The sequence below is a fragment of the Diospyros lotus genome, chromosome 2 (genome assembly GCF_014633365.1).
Source record: "Diospyros lotus cultivar Yz01 chromosome 2, ASM1463336v1, whole genome shotgun sequence".
In the NCBI taxonomy this organism is placed as follows: Eukaryota; Viridiplantae; Streptophyta; class Magnoliopsida; order Ericales; family Ebenaceae; genus Diospyros; species Diospyros lotus.
In genome coordinates this window covers 4,630,725-4,652,794 of record NC_068339.1, presented here as the reverse complement: position 1 = coordinate 4,652,794, position 22,070 = coordinate 4,630,725, and the positions used below count along the sequence as shown (strand labels likewise).

Here is a 22,070-nt window from a genome sequence, read left to right as displayed (position 1 = left end):
AATTGTTGGAAGAAGAGGATTTGCTCTATTTACAATATTTTTGTGAAGAGGATAGAAATGGGAAAAGGCCTATTGGGCCACCAAATTCTAAAGATTGGGAGAATTGTTCAACGTTCTGCAAGTTTTTGAAAACTTTTTATGATGCTACCCTCATGTTTAGTGCTTCTTTGAATGTTACTGCAAATAATTATTTTCATGAAATTTGTAATGTACTTGGGAGACTAAACAAATGGAGTTCATCTTACGAATCAATCTTGAAAGATATGGCTTCTAGCATGAAGATAAAATTTGATAAGTATTGGGGCAACATTGAAAAACAGAATATACTTCTTTATGTGGCGGTTGTGCTTGATCCTAGGTACAAGATGAAATATGTCGCTTTTTGTTTACGTAAGCTTTATTCTGAAGATGAAGTTAAAAACGTAATGGATTCTATCAAGAGCGCTCTAGGGAAGTTAGTGCATTTTTATGCAACAAATAACTCAAATGGACAATCAGGAGAACATAAACAGGGTGGGACAAGTTCAGAACAAAAGATTTCAGTTGTGGATTCTGATGAGGATGATGATGTTAACATGTTCAAATCTGATTTTGAGAAAGAATGTATTGAAGATAATGCTTTTGAAATGAAAAATGAGCTTGAAATGTACTTAGCTGAGCCTAATGAGGATATAAGAAATAATACTTTTGATATTTTGAATTGGTGGAAGGTAACTTCATCAAAGTACCATATCCTATCAGAGATTGCTCGAGATGTTCTTGCCATCCAAGTGTCAACAGTCGCTTCTGAGTCAGCTTTTAGCACTGGAGGTAGGGTGCTTGATTGCTTTCGAAGTTCATTGAGTCCATCTATGGTAGAAGCTTTGATTTGTTGCCAAAATTGGTTGAGAGGGACGTCTTTACCATTGGATATGACTTCAGTATTAGAAGAGCATGCTACTTATGAATCAGTTGAATCTGGTAATTTTTTATTCACTCATTAAACATGTTTATTATTTTATTTATATTAACTCTTAACATTTTATTTTTCTAACTTTATTGTTTCTCTTAATATTACAGATAAGTCCACTATGACAACAGATACTGTAAACATTGATTAGTGATGAAGTTGAAGTTGGAGTTGGAGTTGGAGTTGGAGGCTTGGAGCATGTGTGGTTGTGTTATGAACTTTGAACTTTTAAGTTTATATTTCGATCGGATTGTAACTTATCTTATTTTGAATGGCTATGTTATTGTGTGGCATGTTTTTGCCGTTTTGGACTTTAAATACTTAAGTTATGATTGATGGTTGTCAACTATAATTCATTGTTAAATAGTTGTTGAATATGTAATTGCCAATAGGTTATAATTGCTAAATAGTTGCCAACAGGTTATAATTGTTGAATATGTTGAATAGAATAATTGCTAAATAGTTAAATATGTTATAACAATGTTGCATGTTTTATTTATTTATAACAGGTTAGAGATTGTATGTTAAACAGGTTATTTTCAAACCGCGGTAAACCGCACCAATCCAGACCGCAAATGCGGTCTGGATTGGTGCGGTTTGGCCGCACCCAAACCAGACCGTGGTTTGGTTTGGTCGCCAAACTGCACTAGCGGTTTGGCGTGCTAAAAATGGTTCAGACCAGCCAAACCACACCGTGCACACCCCTAGCTGCAATTAGATTCCTTTGACATCTGTTTCCACGTCATACGCGGAATTAGACTTGAAGTACTGCCTAGTTCTAATTTCACTCTTTTATAGGAAATTTTGCACAACATTTCCCGAGTTTAAAAGGCACGAATGCACTAGTCATGCTCATATTTGGAGTTTGGGTGGTACTACAAACGTGAAATTATTAACATGTTTTTGAAAGGTAACAAATCTCATATTATGTATCTTTATTAATACATAAAAAAAAAAGTGTCACTCATCAATCCAAATCAAAAAATAAAATTATAAAATTTAATTCTTAAATTTTAATTATAGAGAATTCAACTCTTATCAGTCACATAAAATAACTAGATTTTGAGATAATTCTAACCCAATAAATTCACAACCAACTCAAGATAATCAGATTTAAAAGCTTTAAATATAATTTCAACTCAACATATTAACTACCTTCTCAAGATAAATAGGATAATTTTGGTTCAATAAATTTGTTGTCAACCCAAGATGATTGGACCCAAAAGTCTTGGATATCAATAGATTTATTAACAACCTAAGATATCCAAACCTAAGAATCTTGAAAATAACTCTTAAAATCCCAATTCACTTTGCCTATATAAAAGTGAAAACTTCCACAGATAAATTTATAGATTTGTAATGATCATTACACATTTATTGATCATTCATTTTATTAACTTGAGTGTCGAAATTTATATCAAGAGAATCAATCTCACCCTTTCTTATTAGTTCTTACATCAAGACAGACCGTGATAACAACTATCATTATTTAGCACCTATTGTGGGGCCGAGACTACTTACCTCTCTACCTCTAAACACAGCCAAGCCTCCCCAACCATCTTAGTCATTTGACATTATGGCCTGACCAACTCACAATCAAATTGATAGGAGCAACCCTGAAATTTAGCTACCACTAGAAAACTACCTTCAACAAGAAACCAACCACTATACCTAATCGCTTGCTTGGCTAGAAAGCTAGGTTCAGTAGTTTGTCTAGTTGCTTGCAAGGTATATATGCTAGAATAAGCAACAACACCAGTAGGAGAATGGAAATTCCCACCAGAATGAGCAACAACAATAGCCAGATTAGCAGCAACAACAAAAATATAGAAAACTTGCCACTTTAAAGTGAGCAACATTACTTGGAAGATGAGACCTCCAGTTTCTTTCCCTCTTAAGAAAGTGAGGTCGCCAGGAGAAGCAACTCCGACTCCTGAAAAAAGAAGATCATCGAGCTAAAGAAGAGAGATAAAAGGAGCACCAAGTCAACCTTCAAGCCATTATGGTTGAGGTGCCACTTGAACGTTTCCACATCCTTGCTATCAAGTTTTGATGATGGGGCCACCGACCCAACCGACCTTGTAAAGCTCCTTTCTTTCCATATGCTCATTCAAATTGCTATTGACATTATATCGTGTCGACCCTTTTCGACAACGTGAAAAAGACATACCAAGGCGTGGTACTCAAACCTTGCATATTAATCAATCTCTAATTTTGAATAATTAAAGACTTGCTTCCAAGCTTACTTTGTGCCTTTAAAGCGCCACTGCAAAGCCTCAATAGCCTTGATCAATGTTTAGCAGAACTAGAGGGATCGAGTTGCTCAAAAAGCTCATAGCTCGATTCAATGAGGAGGCATCAAGCGTCAAAGACTTTGATCAAAGAATGGCTATAATAACGTTTCAAAATGGCCTCAGGGCAGGCCCCTTTCCTTGGTCCTTGGTACAGACACCATCAAAGACTTTCACTAAGATCCTCAGTCGAGCACACAAATATATCAACACTAAGGAAGTAGCCTAACGAAAAGGAAAAGAAGCCCAAGCAATCTACCAAGTAGCGCACAGATGATTGCAAGGTAATAGCCCAATACCGATTAGGTCCAACCAATACTCAAAGGAGTCTGGTTTGCCTAACACCATTGAACAGTAGCTAACATAAAGGTGCTAATGACCATAGAGGATAGGTAATGTGTAGCGTTTTATTTCTTTTTTAATACATATACAACTCCAACACATATTGTCGAGGTGTCAACTGTCCACCCCCGAGTCCATTATTCAAACATATTGCCATATATCACAATCTCAAAAGTGGGAAAGAAAATAAGTCAAAGCAATAAGTTGTACAATTTTAAAAGAATAACAATACATAAAATAAATAAAAATATTAAAAAGTATCTAGATCGTATTAGTTTTATTAAGCTCAACTCAATGATAAGCCCATAACTCAGTACTGTGTTTGGTCTCTAGGGCTCATCCCATCAACATTAACTCAGCGACATTTCTCATTCCATCTATCAACATCATACCCAGATCACACGTGCCCACAAAAAGCCTCAACTGCTCCAAGATCATTGGCTCCTAGCCTACTTGCAACAATTGACGACACGCAAAGAGTTTTCCCTTTCTCTCTTATATAAGTCAGTCAGTCATCAACCAAAGTATATTTTTTTTCAGTTTATAGAAATTTTGTTACCTTAAATTGTTACTTACTTGCGCATTGAAATACTTATAAGTGCCAGCCATCTCCCACCGTATAGATCGTCATTGTCTCAAGTCCTCCCTCCGATCATCCATTGGGCCGAAAGGAACAGCATCATAATTAAATTTTCTATCTGTTAGGGTTGACTGGGACCAATATGCAAACAAATTTGCCTAAAGTTGACCCTGACCAGTATGCAAAGAAACTTCTCCTGAACTTGCCGCTAGTGTTTGGAAGAAACCTGTAGGCTGTCCTCTGTAGGCGAGCAAACACAAATGAGGATAATGACTTGGTTCATGAAAATGGGAGGCAGAGGCTCATTAATTTTGCTGATAGACAAGACATTTTCCTTCTAACAGATGCCACTCTGTCAGACATTCGTTTGTTTCTATGTTTGTTAATGGTCGGCCCAAAATATCAACGTTCTCCTTTTAAATAAGTGCTTCCCCTAAAGCTGCAATTTATTTGGACCACAGTCATGCATCAAGCAAAAGGTGCTTTTCGATCTGTGTCCCCTTTCGTCTCAGGGGGTAGCCCACAACAGATATTCCCAAAAGAAATTCAAAATCTATCATTTACTGAGAAATCAAATCACCCAGGCTCGCTAAAATTGACATATCATACTTGAACGATGCTACTTTACACTTAGCGCTACACTTTACATTACACCTGCTCACACAAATAATTAAAATTTCCTCACAAAAATTATAAATTTGTTTCTCTCATTCTGATTTGTCTTTTTTTTCTCTTTTGTTTCCCCTTTTTCCCATAGTCACCTGTTGTAATCGTCGGTCGCTACCTTCCCCTCCCTGTCTTCGCGTCACCTTGTGCCGACCATTGTGTCACCTTGCCTGGTGCATACAGTCGCCTCGCCTGGCGCAGACAGTTGTCTCCCGTAGATCTTTGCGAAGACAAAGAGAAAAGCAACGACCGACAATTGTAGCAAACGATTATGGGAAGAAAGGTAAAGGGGAGAGAAGAGCTAGCCAAGCCAGGAAAAGTAAATTTATAATTTTTATGAAAGTATTTTGATCATTTTGTGCACTTGAGTGTAACTTAAGGTGTGACCATCAATATACAAGAAACAATTTTTTACTTTAAAGGGGCCCAATTTAAGTGTCAGTGGATTTTTTTTATTTGCACATTAATTTTTAGTATTTAATTTTAATATTTACAAAATTATAATTCTTTCTTTAAAAAATTAACAATACTTTTATATAAATTATATTTTTAAAAAACAATTAATAATTTATGAAGACATTTTTAATTTTTTTTAAAATATTTATAATTTTGTAAATATCAAAATTTAATATACAAATAACATTTCTATAATGTGTATTCCATCCAACAAGTAGTTGATCATGATCGAGAATATAAATGAATAAAAAGATCACATCAATAATTTATAAAATAATATAAGTAGGCATCCATTTCAATGAACCAACAACCAAATAAAAATACCAATTATCTAATATAATCAGAATTGAAATAATTTTCAATTTTATATGTCTAGAAAGACATAAGTATCCAAAGCATCTAATTCTTTTTAATTCTACAATAATTTTTTTTTTTTTTTAAATATTGGTTTGCCAACATCACTTCTGTCCTTGCCAATATTACCACCCAATTTATGACCAAAAGATTATCCTTATTGGTATGAATTCAATAAAATCAAGAGGATAATCATAAGCTTTAATCCCATTAGGTGAGACACCCAATCTTTTCCTCGTTGCAGCAACCACCACATATCTTAATTTCACATAATGAAATCACTTGCGTAAATTTTAAATATCTAATCATCCCAGACTATATCCTCCTTTGCCTTAAAAAAAACACTTAAAAACATGGAAGGAAGCTGCGAAAAGATGGAAAAATTGCTCGGGTAGTACCCACAACCACAAGGGGACAGCAGAGACAAGGCGGAGTTTGCCTTATTAAGAGTTTAAATAAATAAACAAAGTTCAAAAATTTGTTGCCGCGCTTCCAAGCTTAAATTTCTCTCTCTAAAGAGTAACTAAGAGAAAAGAGTACAAAGCAAAACAAACTAATTTAGAGTTACTTCAGATGCCAGGTTTTCTCCTGCTGTTTAAAGCTAAACTCTTCCTTAAGCTGGAAATTTTGTTTCTGCAAAACCTACTGAGGTCATGGAGTTTGCTTGCGTCTATCGCTTTCCACCACCAGCTTTTCTAGCTGAAGGAGCAGCATCCTCCTCGTCCGACTGGATGTCGCCATATTCCCACATCGCCAGCCTCTTATCTCGCGCTTCTGCCTGGAACTTTTCCAACTCATCCAGCATTGCTTGCCTTTCCTTGGGCTCCCACCTTCTCCTTTTCTCCATCCTAGCAAGTCCTTCCTGCAGCATCCGAAAATTCTTGTCAGCCAACCCAAACAGAATATGGGTGCCGTCAGCTAAAACAGATGAATCAGATAGAAGGGAAAGAGCAAAAGAAAAAGGTTCCGAGTCAAGAGCATATTGTTTTGCAATTTCAGGGAATACCATGAATTTAGTAGGTCAAGAATAGTGTGATCCCCTAAACAAGCGAAGGATAAAAGCTGTAACCCGCTCCAGGTCACAAGACAAACTAGGATCCTCAAACCATGAGGGATATATAGAGTAAAATCGCCTACGTAACCAAACTTCAGAGAGCCAACGGACTCTAATTTCTAGTTTTTGCCGGGTCATAGATGTGGCACATCCTCATATTGACACAGATAAGGCATGAGATGTACATAGGAGGAACATAAGAAATGAAGTGCATTTTATCCAGTTGCTCCTAGATATTAATGCAGACTGATGCACGTATTCACCTACTACTAAAACCCCTAAACCTAGTTTGCTTCCAAAATTCATGTAATAAAATATAACAACTTATTTTGTATTCGGGAATCTATCCTTTACAACTCCACTGAGTTCACTCCAACATCCATAGAAAAGGAAATGAAGTACACAGCAACAGATGAGACAACTTCAGAAGAAACATGTTAAAAATGCATAAGGTTCCTCAGAAAACTTAAAGAATTCCCCAGAATAAGTTACATTAGTTATCTCATAAGTTTGTTGTATTCATTTTTATCTATGAACGCACGTACAAGCATGCATTTGTCTGCTATACACACACAGGTAGTATCTGTAATTGCTGCACAAGAGGATTAATTGCATTAATATATATTTGTATAAATATAAACACGAATATATGCATAAGGAGAAATTAAGGTGTTAACTAAGCAGATGAGGTAACACAAAAAAGCTTCTAAAATCAAATTAAGAGAGAGAGTTATATCAACCTTCAGCAGGACAGCATTTACACTGCAGTCCATTTTTGCATCAACCAGTGTGACCATGTTGACAGTCCCAGACCCCTGCCCTTTCACTTTCCCACCAGAAGTATCCCTTTCCTCTATTATGGCCCTGAATTCCATTGGCCCATTTAGTGTGAGGTCACTCAAACGTACAGCTGCTTCTTGCCCATAATCCTCCTCCAAGCTTGGAACCTTTATGTAAGCAAGACTGCATAATTGAGCAAGGCCAGGAGCAGAGGACACTGAAGGATCAAGTGGTCGAAGCTGACTGTAAGTCACAAACTCTTGATTTCCATAGTCAATGTAGAACACTTCAAACTTGTCCTTTGGTGATTCAACTGCTCCCCGAGGTGCATTGACAACCTTTACAAAACAAATATGAACAAATTAAGGCAGAACATAAGAATGATATGGTGAATGTTTCATTAACATAATTTGATAATAGATGATTCTAATTGGTCAGTATAACAAACGGCGAACAGAAACAGGGGGACAAAAAGAAATATAAGGGAAGAAGAAATAAAAGAATGTTGCTGTTGGTTGAGTTTTGAGTCCATCATCTCAGATTACACCTTAAGTAATGCTTATGATTACAACCCATATAAACATTATGGAATTGCCAAAGTAAGTGGTTGCTTTGTATATCCACCAAGGTATAACAAATGCCATGTCCACAATGCCACCCTCATTTAGTTGGGGGTGTTGGGAAAATACTGTGACTTTTGTATGCCTTGACTTTGAACATGAATAAATAATTCACTATCTTTAAGGTGTTATTTGCCCCCACTAGAATTGCGGGTTAATGGCAAAGCACCTCAAGGATTAATCAGTCACTAAATCTGCAGCCAGCAAAGCCAAAGATTTCCTTGTAGAACAATCTTAGTATAGTGGGAAAGGAATATAATGAGAATAGAACATTAAATAGGGTTGATTTACCATCTATTTATAATAGATAAATAGTTATCTCTAAGAGAAACCCCCATTCCTCAGAGTCCCATTGAAGAGGTATGAATGAAAAGTCATATCCCTTCAAAAGGTTACGCCTGTCCATTGGTGACCAATCATTAAAGATATAAACTAAAAGTCACATCTGCTCAAAGAGGTGCCATAAATAATTTATTCATGCCCTTTCCTTTATTCATTTATTATTTAATAACAAAGCCTTAATCAATAGTAGTCTAATTGTGGCACAAAAATTCATTTTGGAAATGTGTAAACAAAGTGAAAGGAGTAGTCTAATTGTGGCACAAACAGGTATTTCTAAATGAAAATGAAAACCAGTGCCAGGTAGTTTCAAAATGAAAATGAAAACCAGTGCCCAGTAGTCATTCTTACCATTGCTCGATTCCATGAATTATCAGCGCTAAATTGAGCAAGGACTATGTCCCCCTTCTTAGGATTGAAAGCACCAATTACTGGAGCTTCATGAAGGCTAAGAGAAGTCAACTGGTGCTGAATGGAGGCCACTTTCTGATCTCCAACTATCTGGACATAAAACTTGCCTGCACCCAAAACTTCTGTGACAGTTACCTGTAAGTAATAATTGAGATCAAGATGGTTAATAACCATAATTACGGATAGCAAATTAAGAGGGAAATTTAGCACTTGATCATGTTATAAGAACCTTAAGCTCCTCTTTCTGTTTTCTTTCACTAGCAGGCCCATTGGAAACTTCCTCTCCTTCAACAAAGCTCTCCCATATCTGCAGAAGATAAGCATAAGCATCTTTTTACTTGGGTAGTTCTTCCTTGTTGAATTTTTATACAAAATTTTATATCTATAAAATAAAAAGATATGGATAAGCATTAATAACAAAAGAACAGTTGGAATATCAAATAGAGCCAGCTTCTTACTTTTAATTTCTGCCTTTTAGCAGACTGCTCGGCCTGTGCAAGAAGGTGAGCTTCTGGGATCCTATCAGTGCCAAAGGAAGTTTGAAGCTTCGCCAGACCAGCTTCAAGAAGTGTCACTGCCATATTAGTCTTTGACTCCCACAAGGATCCTAAGAAAGTTCCAGTTCTATCAACAGTTTCAACTTCAATCTGAACCCAAAAGAATAACCATCAGAGCATGGACAGAAACCAATTAACAAATGTGTGCTCAAAGAAAGTACAATACCTCAACATCCCTCTGCATTATCTTTCGTCTCATAAGTGCAATTGCTTCGTCAGAGAAAGGCTCATCACGACCAGGGCACCTAACACCAGAAAATGAGAATGCTATACTGCATGTCTCCTTTGGAATCAGCAGTTTAAACCGATGACCACTGAACACATATTCCACCACAGCAGGCATCCTTTTCCGTTGTAGAAATGGCAAGAAATCTTTGGTTTTCTTGGCTGAAGCCTAAAAATACATTTTCAGTGAAAGAAGTGAAATTTGTGAACTGGATTTTATGGCAGCAAAAGGCTAATATCAGCGTTTAGCTTCTAACCATTATCAGGTCTGCAATGTGCATTACTGGAGGGTCCTTGGAAGAATGCATCCCCTTCTTCCCAGCAATGGCACGAGATTCAGCAGAGAGAAGAGCATCATAATAGTTTGATCTTTCCTCAAAATCTCGATGCCTGATTACTGTACCAAAGCCTCGAGCAACCACCAGCTCAGCAATATTTACCCCTGCCTGCTGGCTGCTCCCAGTAGGCGGAGTAGGTGCAGATGCATCTTCACCTTCACCCTTAACTGGAGATACCAGGAACACTGATCCAAAATCCATCACCCTTGAATCCGCAGTACCAGCTACCCCACCAGGTCCATCTGCCATGCTAACCTTTCTGGAATATTCCATTGAAACATTCACCTGAAGGAATATGTGAATAATAAACTTAGAACTATTTACATGTTAAACTAAAATAAAAGCTACAAAACAAGAAGCCTCAAAAGAATTGTCTCATACCTGATGACCAATTAGACGTGTTCGAAGAAATTCCTTGGCTTCCCGGGCATAGGGAGCAGGTTTTTCATCTCTACGAGGATTTCCCATTTTGGGACACCTGATACTAGAGAGATTGACTCGCCTTTCTGCTAAGGGACTACCATAGGGCACAGAATCATCAGCTACAATGATGCAATCTCCACTAACAACCTCTACAACCTGGGGAAAACCAAGTTAGAAACAGCGTTACAAAGAGAATCCAATTGTCAAAAGCACAACTATTATTTGACTGGAACAAGTAAACAACCTTTCCTGTGAAATTCTGGTCATGAATTGCCTTGGAGTTTGTAGCAGGAGGAACATAATTTGTCCAAATCCTCAACCGAGTTTTCTTTGCTTGAAGCTCTGCAGACTTCAGCTTCCGCTTTGCATCATCCTCCATCATGCTTGCACTCCATTCAACAAATTTAGCTAAACCCTAACAAAAATGAAAAAGGAAATGCAATTTTTTATTTTTATTTTTGGTGGGGGATTGCTGTTCAAAACTGCAAGTATACAGTTCATGAAGATCTGGAAAGCAAAACCATATGGCAAGATTATCTTCACACACAAGTTCCATCTGAATTAGATGATAATGGAAACAGAACATGAGTTTGGGATCTTAAAATGTGGAGAATAAAGAAATAATATTTTGGGGAGACATTATTAGCATATTTTCTTTGTTTGTTTTAATGTATTCTATTTCTTTCCTAAGTAGTTTTGAAAAGATTATTTTTCCATTATTTACTAGTCTAATTAGGATATGATTTTGATCTTTGATTGTGTTCCCTAGTTAGGTAGGACTTATAGTCTGTATAAATCCTTTGAGATGCATTCTTAGGCAGCTTGACTATTAAATTGAATATTGAGTTAGTTTTCAGTTTGTTCCCTGTTCTTGGTTCTGCACCAAAATGCCATGATGGTGTGGCATACAATTTACGGTGCTCAAGGGTTGGGTTGGTTCAGACTTTTTACAAACCCAAACCCAAACCAATCGTAATTGGGTCTAAAATTTTGCACCCAAAACCCACCCAATGATAAAGCAAAGCCAAACCAATTCAACCAGATTAAATTCAAGTTTGGTCTCGGATTCAAAATCTGTTAACATTATATTAAAATTTATAATCTGAAAGCTGTACCACACCAAAATACTAAAATTTATAAAACCTATTTTAACATAAATTCTAAAAGAAAAAACAAGTAACCACCTGGATAAAGCAAATAGGTTTAACCGAATAGGAATCGGAAAAGAAAGGCAATTTTAGTTAAACGGCTTTATATTACTCGAATCAGGAAGGGGCAATAAACTCAATGGTCCAACCCAAACCCAGCCAAATATCAATTAGGTCCAAAAATAAAAAATGGAACCAAAAACAAACCAAGATAAAAACAAAAAAAAAAAACCTCCCAAACAAAAATGATCCAACATATTAGTTTGTTTCAGTTCTTGAGTCTACCAAGAGCCATGATCACCACTAGCAAACATAGACTAGCTAAAAGTACAAACATCTATTCTATTATATAAGCAAATTCATTATTTTGGTGTTATGAAGCCCTGTCAACAGAGTGAATTCCCAAAATACTATTTCTATATTTTACTTAGAAAACAAAAATTATGTGAACAAGAATTGAACTCATAACCTCTAACTTAAATTTAACTTGAAATCAATTTTACCACTGCACCCAAACTCTTCTTGATATAAAATTTTGCTTAAAAAAATCTAAAGAACCAAACTTTAACCGTCTCGTGTTTTTTTTTTTTTTTTTATTTGCGCATGCATAGCATAGGCTAAACCCTTAGTGAAATAAAAACATATGAGACCCCATGTATTCTGAGTTTAGTTATCCAAGTAGCTTCAAATATTTCAAGGAAACTAAATGGTTAAGAAACTTTGAAGAGAAAGTGCAAAAGAATTCAGAAAGATGTAACAAACAGAAGCATGGCAAAGAATTATGGTAATAGTAAACATAATGCAAATAAAAAACAATAGACTTCTAGAGTCAACATAAAAGTGCAATAGATATTATAACATACATTTTCAATGAGCTCCAGCGCCAAGTCCTTTGCTGATTCCCCATCAGAGTAATATACTGAACCAATCAAGTTGCTGAATTTGTCAACACCCTCCAGGACAACACGTACCTACAAGGTAAATGATAACTTATTGTTGTCTAAGTGTATGACATGTCCAAGGTGATAGATAACAAACAGTATCTCACATCTCTATTTAGTACACGAATATCAGTGAAATGTTTGGCTTCCCTTCCAAATGGATCTGGGGCCACTTCAATGGATGACTCTGACGAGGCTGCAAGTCTCTGTGCTGATGTCAATGGTGCTTGAGGGTCACCAGAAGCTTCCCCATTTAGTTGATCAGAGGCCATACCAGTTCCAACAACAGTTTCAGATGCACCCCTTCTTCCCATCGATGGTGCCTAATTTGAAAATGAAAGAACCCTTTATAAAGGGGAGAAAAGAAAGGGAGTAAACTGACACTATAATGTAAGATTACCAATGCAGGGATGGCAAAACTTATGACTAAAATTCCTGAAAGAAACTAAAGATAGCTTTTAATTCTGTACCTGGATTCCTGCAACAAACACTTGAACAAATTGAAATTCTGGAAGCAAGTACACACGAAGAGTGCTTCCATCACGAGTCTGTTCTACAATAGCTTGCATGGGCTTACCCTTGTTTGAAGCCAGAAGGCCCATTGCATCAAAGTTACTTGGATCTCCAATGGCTGAGGGAGGTAAATTCCTGATGGATTCCTCAGAAGCACCTGGCGCCTAAAAGTAGTGCCAAAAGGAAAAAATAAATAAACTATTAACAAGTTCATGAATGTGCATTCAATGAAAGTTTCATCATAACAACAACAATATATCAAGCCTCATACTTTCATCTCAACAACAAAATCCAAATATCCCAAACTATAGGAATGTTACAAAACATGCCTCATAAAAGAAGACAAGTAGATCAAGTACAAAGGATTGTGTAGCAACAAATAGCAATCAAAGAATCTGGGAACACTTAATATAAGCACTTTTAGCCTGTGGAAAGAAAGAAGAGAGATGCCTCTGGGAAGTCAAACATTATATGACTGCTCCATACTGTGGTTTTAAAGAAGAATTATTAGATAGCACTGCTCTTATGACAGCAACAAAACAGCACTAATCATACATTCTTAGAGAAGAAAACAAAAGAATGAACGGCAACAAAGAACCTAGACTAACCCTGTTCCAACGTCCTAGCCCTTGTTGCTTGGCTTGCTCCTCAAGACGAAGCAGTTCTGCTAAGAATGGACTAGCTTCTCCTTTCTGTTGACCCTGCTCCCTAACCTGCACCCGGTAGATTCAGCTAAGGCCCATAAATTGAGAACAAAATCCAATGTAAATGTATGAACTAGAGCAGATTTGATTAAACCTTTGCCCAGCCTTCAGCAACAACCATCAATGCAATATTCTTATCACCAAGGAAAACCGAGGCAAATTCTCGCCCTATCGATGGGACTGTATAATCCACTCTGAAAGTAACATCCTACTCAAAAGCATAGTAGATAACAGACAACAATTACACAAAGTCATTAGAAAGATAATATACCAGAATTCTATTAAACTTGTTTAATTATTTAAAAAAATATCTAAAAACATCTAAACAAGCACCTTTCCAATACAAAGCTTCCTTAAATATTCTCTGCTTTCCCATGCAAATGGCTCATCGATACCACCTCTGCGAGCCTAGAATGTAAATGAGGGGAAGATAAAAGAGTAACAGAAAGTTGACAAACATTAGGTATATATGAAACACCTTTTTTAAGTAAAAAATTCTGAACACCCAATCCATGTTAAATGAACTTACCAATCTTGGAGCAATAAGAGATGACAAAGTGATTGTCTTCTCAGGCGGAATGTCAGCCTTGGTACTCCCCATTATCACCATGCTATCCCCGGAAGGAACAGCTTTCACCCTTCCTCTCAACCATCCAGTGGCTCCAGCTGTTGATGCCATTTCAACAGCCAAAAGTCCTGCAGAGAAACAATAAGTAACATCAACATACCCAATGACACATCGGCAAGTGCATTGCCACAATACACACATGTACTTTCTCATTTAATGGATATAGAAGCTATATGACAACCTTCTAGTCATGACCTAATGATGTGTATGTGGTGGTTGTGTGTTAGGACCCCCGTTATTCATACCTATCAAAGGTGTAAAAGGAGGGGGGGAATCAAAGGGAAAATCAAGGGTAGCCAAGGAAATTGACTCAGGGGCAAAAGAGTCCAAAGTTGGTTAGGGGAAGAATATTCATTCACATGGCTGCAACGGAATGAACTGAATATATAAAAAGGGGAGGATAAAGGAGAGAGAGGGGAGGAAAAATTCTGGACAACAGTTGTGGGGAGAGAGAAGGTCCTCTCGAATAGGCCGACTGGTTGTTTTGTTTGCTTATACACATTCTAGCAATTGTTGTAGTCCTTGTAGACACTAATTTTCTACTATTCTAGTACTAAATTCAATCCAAAAGAGTGAGTTTCTATCATTCTAGTATCAGAGCATTGATCCATGGGGGTGTCCATTTCTAAAAGAGTGGGGGAGCTAGAGGGAAGATTGGAGACTTATCAACAAAAGATAGAAGGACAAATGGAGGGATTGCAAGTCGGGTTAGATTCCATGAGAAATGAATTCCAGAGGGTGCAAAACATTGAGAAGAACATGACGATGATGTTGGACCAATTCAACTTATTGATAGAGAAGTGGGAAGCGTAGGAGAAGGATAGGAAGGGGAAACGAGGTGAGGAGAACGTACACATGGGTTCCTCTTTTACAGTGGACGAGAGGCTAGTGCTAGGAGAAAAGGCGAGGGACAAAGGCAATGTGACCGAGGACTTCGAAAGACTAGAGGTGAGAAGTCGACGCTTGGAGATGCCCATATCTGAGGGAGACGACCCTGATGGTTGGGTATTTAGGGCGGAGCATTACTTCGTAGTGAATCGATTGACTGACGCAGAGAAATTGGATCCGACGGCACTCTGTTTTGAAGGGGCTACTCTCGTTTGGTTTTAGTGGGAGCAACAGTGTCAGCGCGTGAGACGTTTGGAGGAGCTCAAGACGATGCTGGTAAGTTGCTTTCGATCGACTCAAGAAGGCACTGTGGCGAAGAGGTTCCTTGCGCTTAGGCAATCGAGGTTCGTTAAAGATTACCGCCTCTGTTTTGAGACTCTAGCCTCACCACTCGAAGAGCTGCCAAAAGTGTTTCTGGAGGGTCAATTTATAAATGGCCTGAGGCCGGATATCCAGGCGAAGATGAGGGTCGGCCAACCAAACTGGAACAAATGATGGAGCTAGCCCAACAGATTGAGGAGAGGAATTAGGTGGTCCGTGGAGGTTATTTTGGATCGAGCCCAACTTGGGCATTGGCCCCTTCCACCCAACAACAAACCCCCAGTCGATGGTGATTCAGCCTCTTCCGCCAGCACCGCCGAAGTTGGTGACACCTAGCCCTACTTCCTCACATCAACCACCAGCCGTCAATAAGCGGAGTAACCCTCCTTTTAAACGGCTGAGTGAGAGTGACTTGCAAGCCAAACGGGTGAAAGATCTATGTTTTCGTTGCGATAAGAAGTACTCAGTGGGGCACAAGTGCAAGAATAGAGAGCTGCAGGTGATGGTAATCTATGAGGAGGAAAGGGAAGAGGGAGAAAAAGAAACAAAAGAGGCTGAAACAGGGGAGAATTCAAGGAAAACAAGAGACACAGTCAAAATAGGGGAAGTGGTGGAGCTATCCCTAAATTTTGTAGTAGGGTTAACACCTCCACAGACCATGAAGATCAAGGGAGAAATTGATGGCCAAGAAATGGTGGTCTTAATCGATAGTGGGGCTCCCCACAACTTCATAGTTGTTGAACTGATACAGAAGTTGGGGCTGCTTCGGACTCAAACAAGAGATTATGGAGTGATCGTGGGGTCAGGCATGGTTGTTCAAGGGGCTGGAGTGTGTAAGGGGGTTACTCTAATGCTACAAAATGTTGAGGTAGTCAAGGATTTCTTACCATTAGAGCTGGGAAGCTCAAATGTAATTCTCGAAATGAAGTGGTTAGCCACGCTTGGGAGAGACCCAAGTAGATTGGGGCTCATTAGTTATGAAGTTTAGATCAGGGGGTATGATGGTAACACTGCTTGGGGACCCTCAACAAAACATTGGTAACCTTGAAATCAATGATGAAGGCGTTCCGAGAAAATGGAGAAGGAGTGTTGTTGGAGTTGGGGAGTTTGATAGCTGACGACAAAATGGCGGAAGTCAATCCCTGGGGATTTGCAGAAGCCGATGGCAAAATTCAAGGAGGTGTTTGAGGAGCCGTGTGGGCTACCCCCGCATAAGAGGAAGGATCACATGATTACGTTGCAATCCGGAGTCCTTCTGGTAAGCGTATGACCTTACCAATGAGATTGAGAAGCTGGTTTGAGAAATGTTGGCAACAGGTCTTATCAGGTCGAGTAATGCCCATTTTCCAACCCTGTGTTGCTAGTTAAGGAAAAATATGGTGACTGGAGATTTTGTGTGGACTACAAGGTTTTAAACAAGGTAACAATTTCCGATAAATTTCTCATTCCCGACATTGAAGAGTTATTGGAAGAATTACATGGGGCTGTTGTTTTTTCTAAGCTGAACTTAAAATCAAGATATCATTAGATACGAATCGCACCTGATGACATCTCGAAAACTATTTTTCGCACCCATGAGGGTCATTATGAATTTTTAGTCATGTCATTTGAATTAACAAATGCACCCGTCACTTTCCAATCCCTAATGAATGAGATTTTTAAGGAGCACTTGAGACGATTCGTTTTGTTGTTTTTTAATGACATTCTGGTCTACAGTAAGAATATGGGTGAACACAAGGAACATCTGAGGTGTGTATTAGGGGTCCTAACTACTCACCAGCTGTATGCTAATGCTAAGAAGTGTAAGTTCGGGCAGCGGGAGATTGAATATTTAGGGCACGCCATCTCACAAGAAGGTGTGGTTGCCGATAGTGCTAAAGTTCAAGCGGTGTTAGAACGGCCCAGCCCCAAGTCACTGCGAGAACTCCAAGGATTTTTGGGCCTTACAAGGTATTATCGGAGGTTCATAAGGAATTACGGCAAGCTAGCTTGGCCATTGACAGATCGCCTTCAAAAGGATAATTTTTCTTGGGATGAGGAAACGGAGTAGGCTTTCCAATCTCTTAAAAGGGCGATAACAAAACAGCTAGTGTTGGCTTTATCGAACTTTTCGAAGGAATTCATCATGGAGACAAATGCGTTGCAACATGGATTGGGGGCAATCTTGATGCAGGAACAACGGCCTATCGCTTTCTTCAATCACGCTCTAAATCCCAATGGTCGAAACAAGTCGGTGCACAAGAGGGAGTTGATGGCGATAGTCTTTGCTGTGAGGAAGTGGAGACATTATTTATTGGGGCGAAGGTTCATTATACGAACAGATCAGCGAAGCCTTAAATTCTTGATAGAACAACCGGTAGTTAGTCCGAAGTGCCAAAAGTGGGTTGTGAAACTGATGGGCTACGACTTTGAGATTCAATATCGCCTAGGGTTGGAGAATCGAGTTGCGGATGCCCTCTCCCGCCTCCATTCACCTGTCACGCTTATGACCCTCATCATCCCTCGAGTATTGCAGCTGGACCAACTTAAAAAGGAGGTTGAGGAAGATGAGACACTTCAGGAAATTATTAGGGAAGTGCTGGAAGATTCCACTAACAGACCCAAGTTTGCATGAGTGGATGGACAGTTGTTGTACAAAGGGAAATTGTATCTTCCTAAAGGCTCCACTCTCATTCCTCTAATGTTAAAGGAAGGACACAATGAACAGATTGGGGACCACTCCGAGTTTCTCAAGACTTATAAGAGGATATCAGCCAATGTGTATTGGACGGGAATGAAGCGAGATATTCAGCGATATGTTAGACATTGCCCTATGTGCAAGAAAAATAAAAATGTGGCGCTGTCGCCAAGAGGTTTGCTGTAGCCACTTCCAGTCCCTCATCAAATTTGGGAAGATGTATCCATGGATTTCATCGAAGGGTTGCCCAAATCAATGGGGAGGGATTCTATCTTGGTAGTGGTGGATCGACTCAGTAAATAAGAACATTTTATTGCTCTAAGGCACCCATTTACAACAGCCAGCATAGCAGGGGTCTTTATGAAGGAGATTGCCCAGTTGCATGGAGTTCCAAACTCGATCGTTTCCAAAAGAGATGAAATATTTGTCAGCCATTTTTTGGAAGAACTATTCAGGTTGCAAGGCACCCAATTGAACAAAAGCACCTCATACCACCCTCAGTCTGATGGTTAAACCGAGGTCCTAAATCGCACTTTGGAGATGTACCTCCGATGTTTTTCCTCCTCCAAACCCAAGGCATGGTGCAGTTCGCTTCCTTGGGCAAAATATTGGTATAATACCTCTTATCATGTCTCCTCAAAACTAACTCCGTTTCAGATAGTCTATGGTCGTGAACCTCCCCTATTGCTACGGTATGAGAAGGGGACCACGATGGTTTCAGTAATCGAGCAACAATTGCTGGAGCAGGATGCAGTTTTGGAGGCGTTGCAAGCCCAATTACGGGGAGCGCAGGCAAGAATGAAGGATATAGAAGATAAAAGGCGACGAGACATGCACCTTGAGGTCGACGAATTGGTTTATGTGAAAATCCGCCCCTACAGACAGAAGACACTGGCTGCTAGGGTGAACGAGAAACTGTCACTGAAATTTTATGGGCCCTTTTCTGTGGAGAAGAAGATTGGGAAGGCGGCATACAGGCTATCCCTACCTCCTTCTTGCATGATCCACCCCGTGTTCCATGTCTCCCAGCTTCGCAAGGCAGAAAGAGCAATGCAGGAGATGACAGAAATTCCAGACCAGCTCACTGTTGAGCTAGAGATGAAGATGGAGCTGGAATTTCTGTTGGGTGTAAGGCTGGGCACAAGGAAGAATTTGAGAAACCTTGATGCTCTAATCCAATGGAAGGGGTTGCCACCCCTAGAAGCAACTTGGGAGCCCTACCATTAGATACAACAACAGTTCCCTGAATTCCACCTTGTCTCTTGGGCGGGGATAATATTAGGACCCCTGTTATTCATACCTATCAGAGGTGTAAAAGGTGCGGGGGAATTAGGGGGAAAATCAAGGGTAGCCAAGGAAATTGACTCAGGGCAAAAGAGTCCAAAGTTGGTTAGGGGAAGAATATTCATTCACGTGGCTGCAACGGAATGAAGAGAAGGTATAAAAAGGGGAGGAGAAAGGAGAGAGAGGGGAGGAAAAATTCTGGACAACAGTCGTGAGGAGAGAGAAGGCCCTCTCGAATAGGCCGATTGGTTGTTTTCTTTGCTTATACACATTCTAGCAATTGTTGTAGTCCTTGGAAATACTGATTTTCTACTATTCTAGTATTGAATTCAATCCAAAAGAGTGAGATTCTATCATTGTGCGGAGGGCAAGTCTCGGTAGGACGTTAACATTGCTTGTACGTGCCTAGAAGGTCACAAGTTCAAGTTGTGGAAAACAACCTCTTTGCAAAGTAAAAATAAGCCTATGTACAAAAACAACCCTCCCTAGACCATGACAAAGCAGACAGTCTCGTGCAAGGGGAACACCCTTTTGGGTGTGGGTGTAGCGGTGTGTACATGCGTGTGTAAAGCTCAAGCTGTTGTCTCACTGTGTTACAACATAATACTAGTATAAACAAAAATGAATAATGCAGACCAAGGCAAAGGTTTTTATAACCACATCCAGTCTAATAGGCCATTGCATTATCAGGATCTGTAATAGATAAGGAGTCTCCTCATTTAGAGAATTTCTCATTGGTCTCTTCAAATAAACTCCCTTGAACATACCCACTATACATGATAAGATTTCATCTCACTGAACTACAGGACTTATGCTTCACCAAACAGCGTCTTAAATTAACCAAAAACATTGATCAAACAAAAACCCAAATATCCACTTCAGCGTGCTATGGTTAAATATAAATTTAAAACTCCCATCAAAATCATCAATTCAGCTTTTGAAAACGCACACACGCCACTTCAGGTGTTATGGTTAAATTAAATATAAATTTACTACACTGGTTAAATCAGCATCTCTTATTTTGACAACACAAACCACTTCAGGATGACGATACTCATTAAAATCATCAACCAGGGTTCTGAAAGCACATATACATCATTTGAATAACAAGTACCCACAAATAAGTATCACACAACAAAACCAATGGAAATATAGGTGACAAATGAGCCAAAGACGCGTCTTTGGAAAAGGGAACACGCCACTTAAGCTGAAACCAATCAACATTGAATCCATAGATTATCAATAAGAAATTCCTCTACAGAACTCTCAGAACCGCGAATAAGACACGAATGACCAACACACGAAAATCAAACCCTCGTGAAGGCAAAACCAGTGCATATCCTTGAGAAGCATCACATCACATCACAAAAAATGACAGTAGCCTTGGGGAAAAACCTCCTAATCCATCGATCTACAAGCTATACACACACATACATAGTACAAACAGAATATTCAACCGCACCAATAAATTTGCAAGCCTGGCGAAATATTGGAGAAGATGCAATCAAATATGGAATTCAGGCAGTCAAATATAACTTTCACAGACGGAGAGTCAAAAAATCTCATTTGCGATGCACACAGTTGCACTAAGCAGAGATCTGAGAAAGATACCTAATTGATCGGCACAAACAGAAAATCAAATTCGCTCCGATCCAGATTCAAATTTAAACGCGACCGAAGCTCAATGCTATCTAAGGCTGACGAGAACTTGACTGAGTAGAGAGAGGAGAGGTTTTGTCCGGACGGCGGATCGAACGGATAGATCAAATCCAACCGAATCTGCCGAAAGTCAGTACTTGGAATTTGGGTTTCCTATATACCGTCCGTGAGGGACAAAGCGAAGCGGTGTAACTTGTAGGAAGACACCCCTGGCTTTTGGGGAAATTTACTGAAAATACCATAGATGTTTGGGGATATCTCTACTATCTTGGCCCGATAAGGACAGGTGACTAATCTGATCTGGTGACGAAAGCAAGGCAACTAGTTGGCAGCAGAAACCAATCACATCCTGCCACGTCATCGGGCATGGGAATCTAGCTTGCTTTGCCGCCCGCATGACCATCCAAATATTATGGGCTGGGCCGGATTTTGTTAGTTTTAACTTTTAAATGCCTTTTCAACTAAAAAGAACTTCTAAAATTCCTTTTGTTCTTCGTTCCTATCCGTTGCTGGGGTGGATTAAATGTGAGCTGCAGCCCATAAAAAAAATTAAAATTTTAATATAAAAATTTAGCCTAAATTTATTTCAGTCCAACCCCAACCCACCCCTAACTCAGTCCCAGCTTACTCCACCCTAAATTGCTGAATCCGCTCCTGTTGTTCGTTACCACGCATTCACTGGCTCTTTGAAAAGAAAAATGCTATTGGTACATCTTGAGATATACTTTAAATTATATAAAAGTGTACCAATGATAAAAAAATCTTCATGAGGCACATAGAAGTGCGTGAGTAGCATGTGAGACGAGGGATATTTTAGTCATAATACTCCCTTATGTAATTTAAGATGTACAAAAATGATGTATATCTAACATAATACCTTTAAAAATATATATCCGTTACCATTCTTATTATTATGGTAATA

At 39.0% G+C, this 22,070-nt stretch overlaps 1 protein-coding gene across 1 annotated transcript; it reads right to left on the bottom strand.

Moving 5' to 3' along the window:
* Positions 1-6,058: 6,058 nt before the first annotated feature.
* Positions 6,059-21,349, bottom strand: LOC127795016 (ribonuclease TUDOR 1-like). The gene is made up of 17 exons (XM_052326413.1): positions 21,101-21,349; positions 14,221-14,387; positions 14,025-14,099; positions 13,786-13,899; positions 13,596-13,700; positions 12,945-13,151; positions 12,582-12,797; positions 12,397-12,504; positions 10,630-10,800; positions 10,344-10,541; positions 9,882-10,247; positions 9,566-9,793; positions 9,301-9,489; positions 9,072-9,149; positions 8,783-8,977; positions 7,433-7,810; positions 6,059-6,500 (listed from the first exon to the last, which is right to left on the bottom strand). The coding sequence occupies exons 2-17, from the start codon at positions 14,368-14,370 to the stop codon at positions 6,309-6,311; spliced, it is 2,970 nt and encodes a 989-aa protein (XP_052182373.1). The 5' UTR covers positions 14,371-14,387; positions 21,101-21,349; the 3' UTR covers positions 6,059-6,308.
* Positions 21,350-22,070: the final 721 nt, after the last annotated feature.

Coding starts and splice junctions, on each gene's coding strand:
- LOC127795016 (XM_052326413.1), bottom strand. CDS start 14,370: ATGGCATCAACAGCTGGAGCCACTGGATGGTTGAGAGGAAGGGTGAAA. Junction 12,798..12,944: donor TGTTTGTTGCAGGAATCCAG/GTACAGAATTAA, acceptor TTTTCAAATTAG/GCACCATCGATGGGAAGAAG. Junction 9,490..9,565: donor TAATGCAGAGGGATGTTGAG/GTATTGTACTTT, acceptor TTTTGGGTTCAG/ATTGAAGTTGAAACTGTTGA.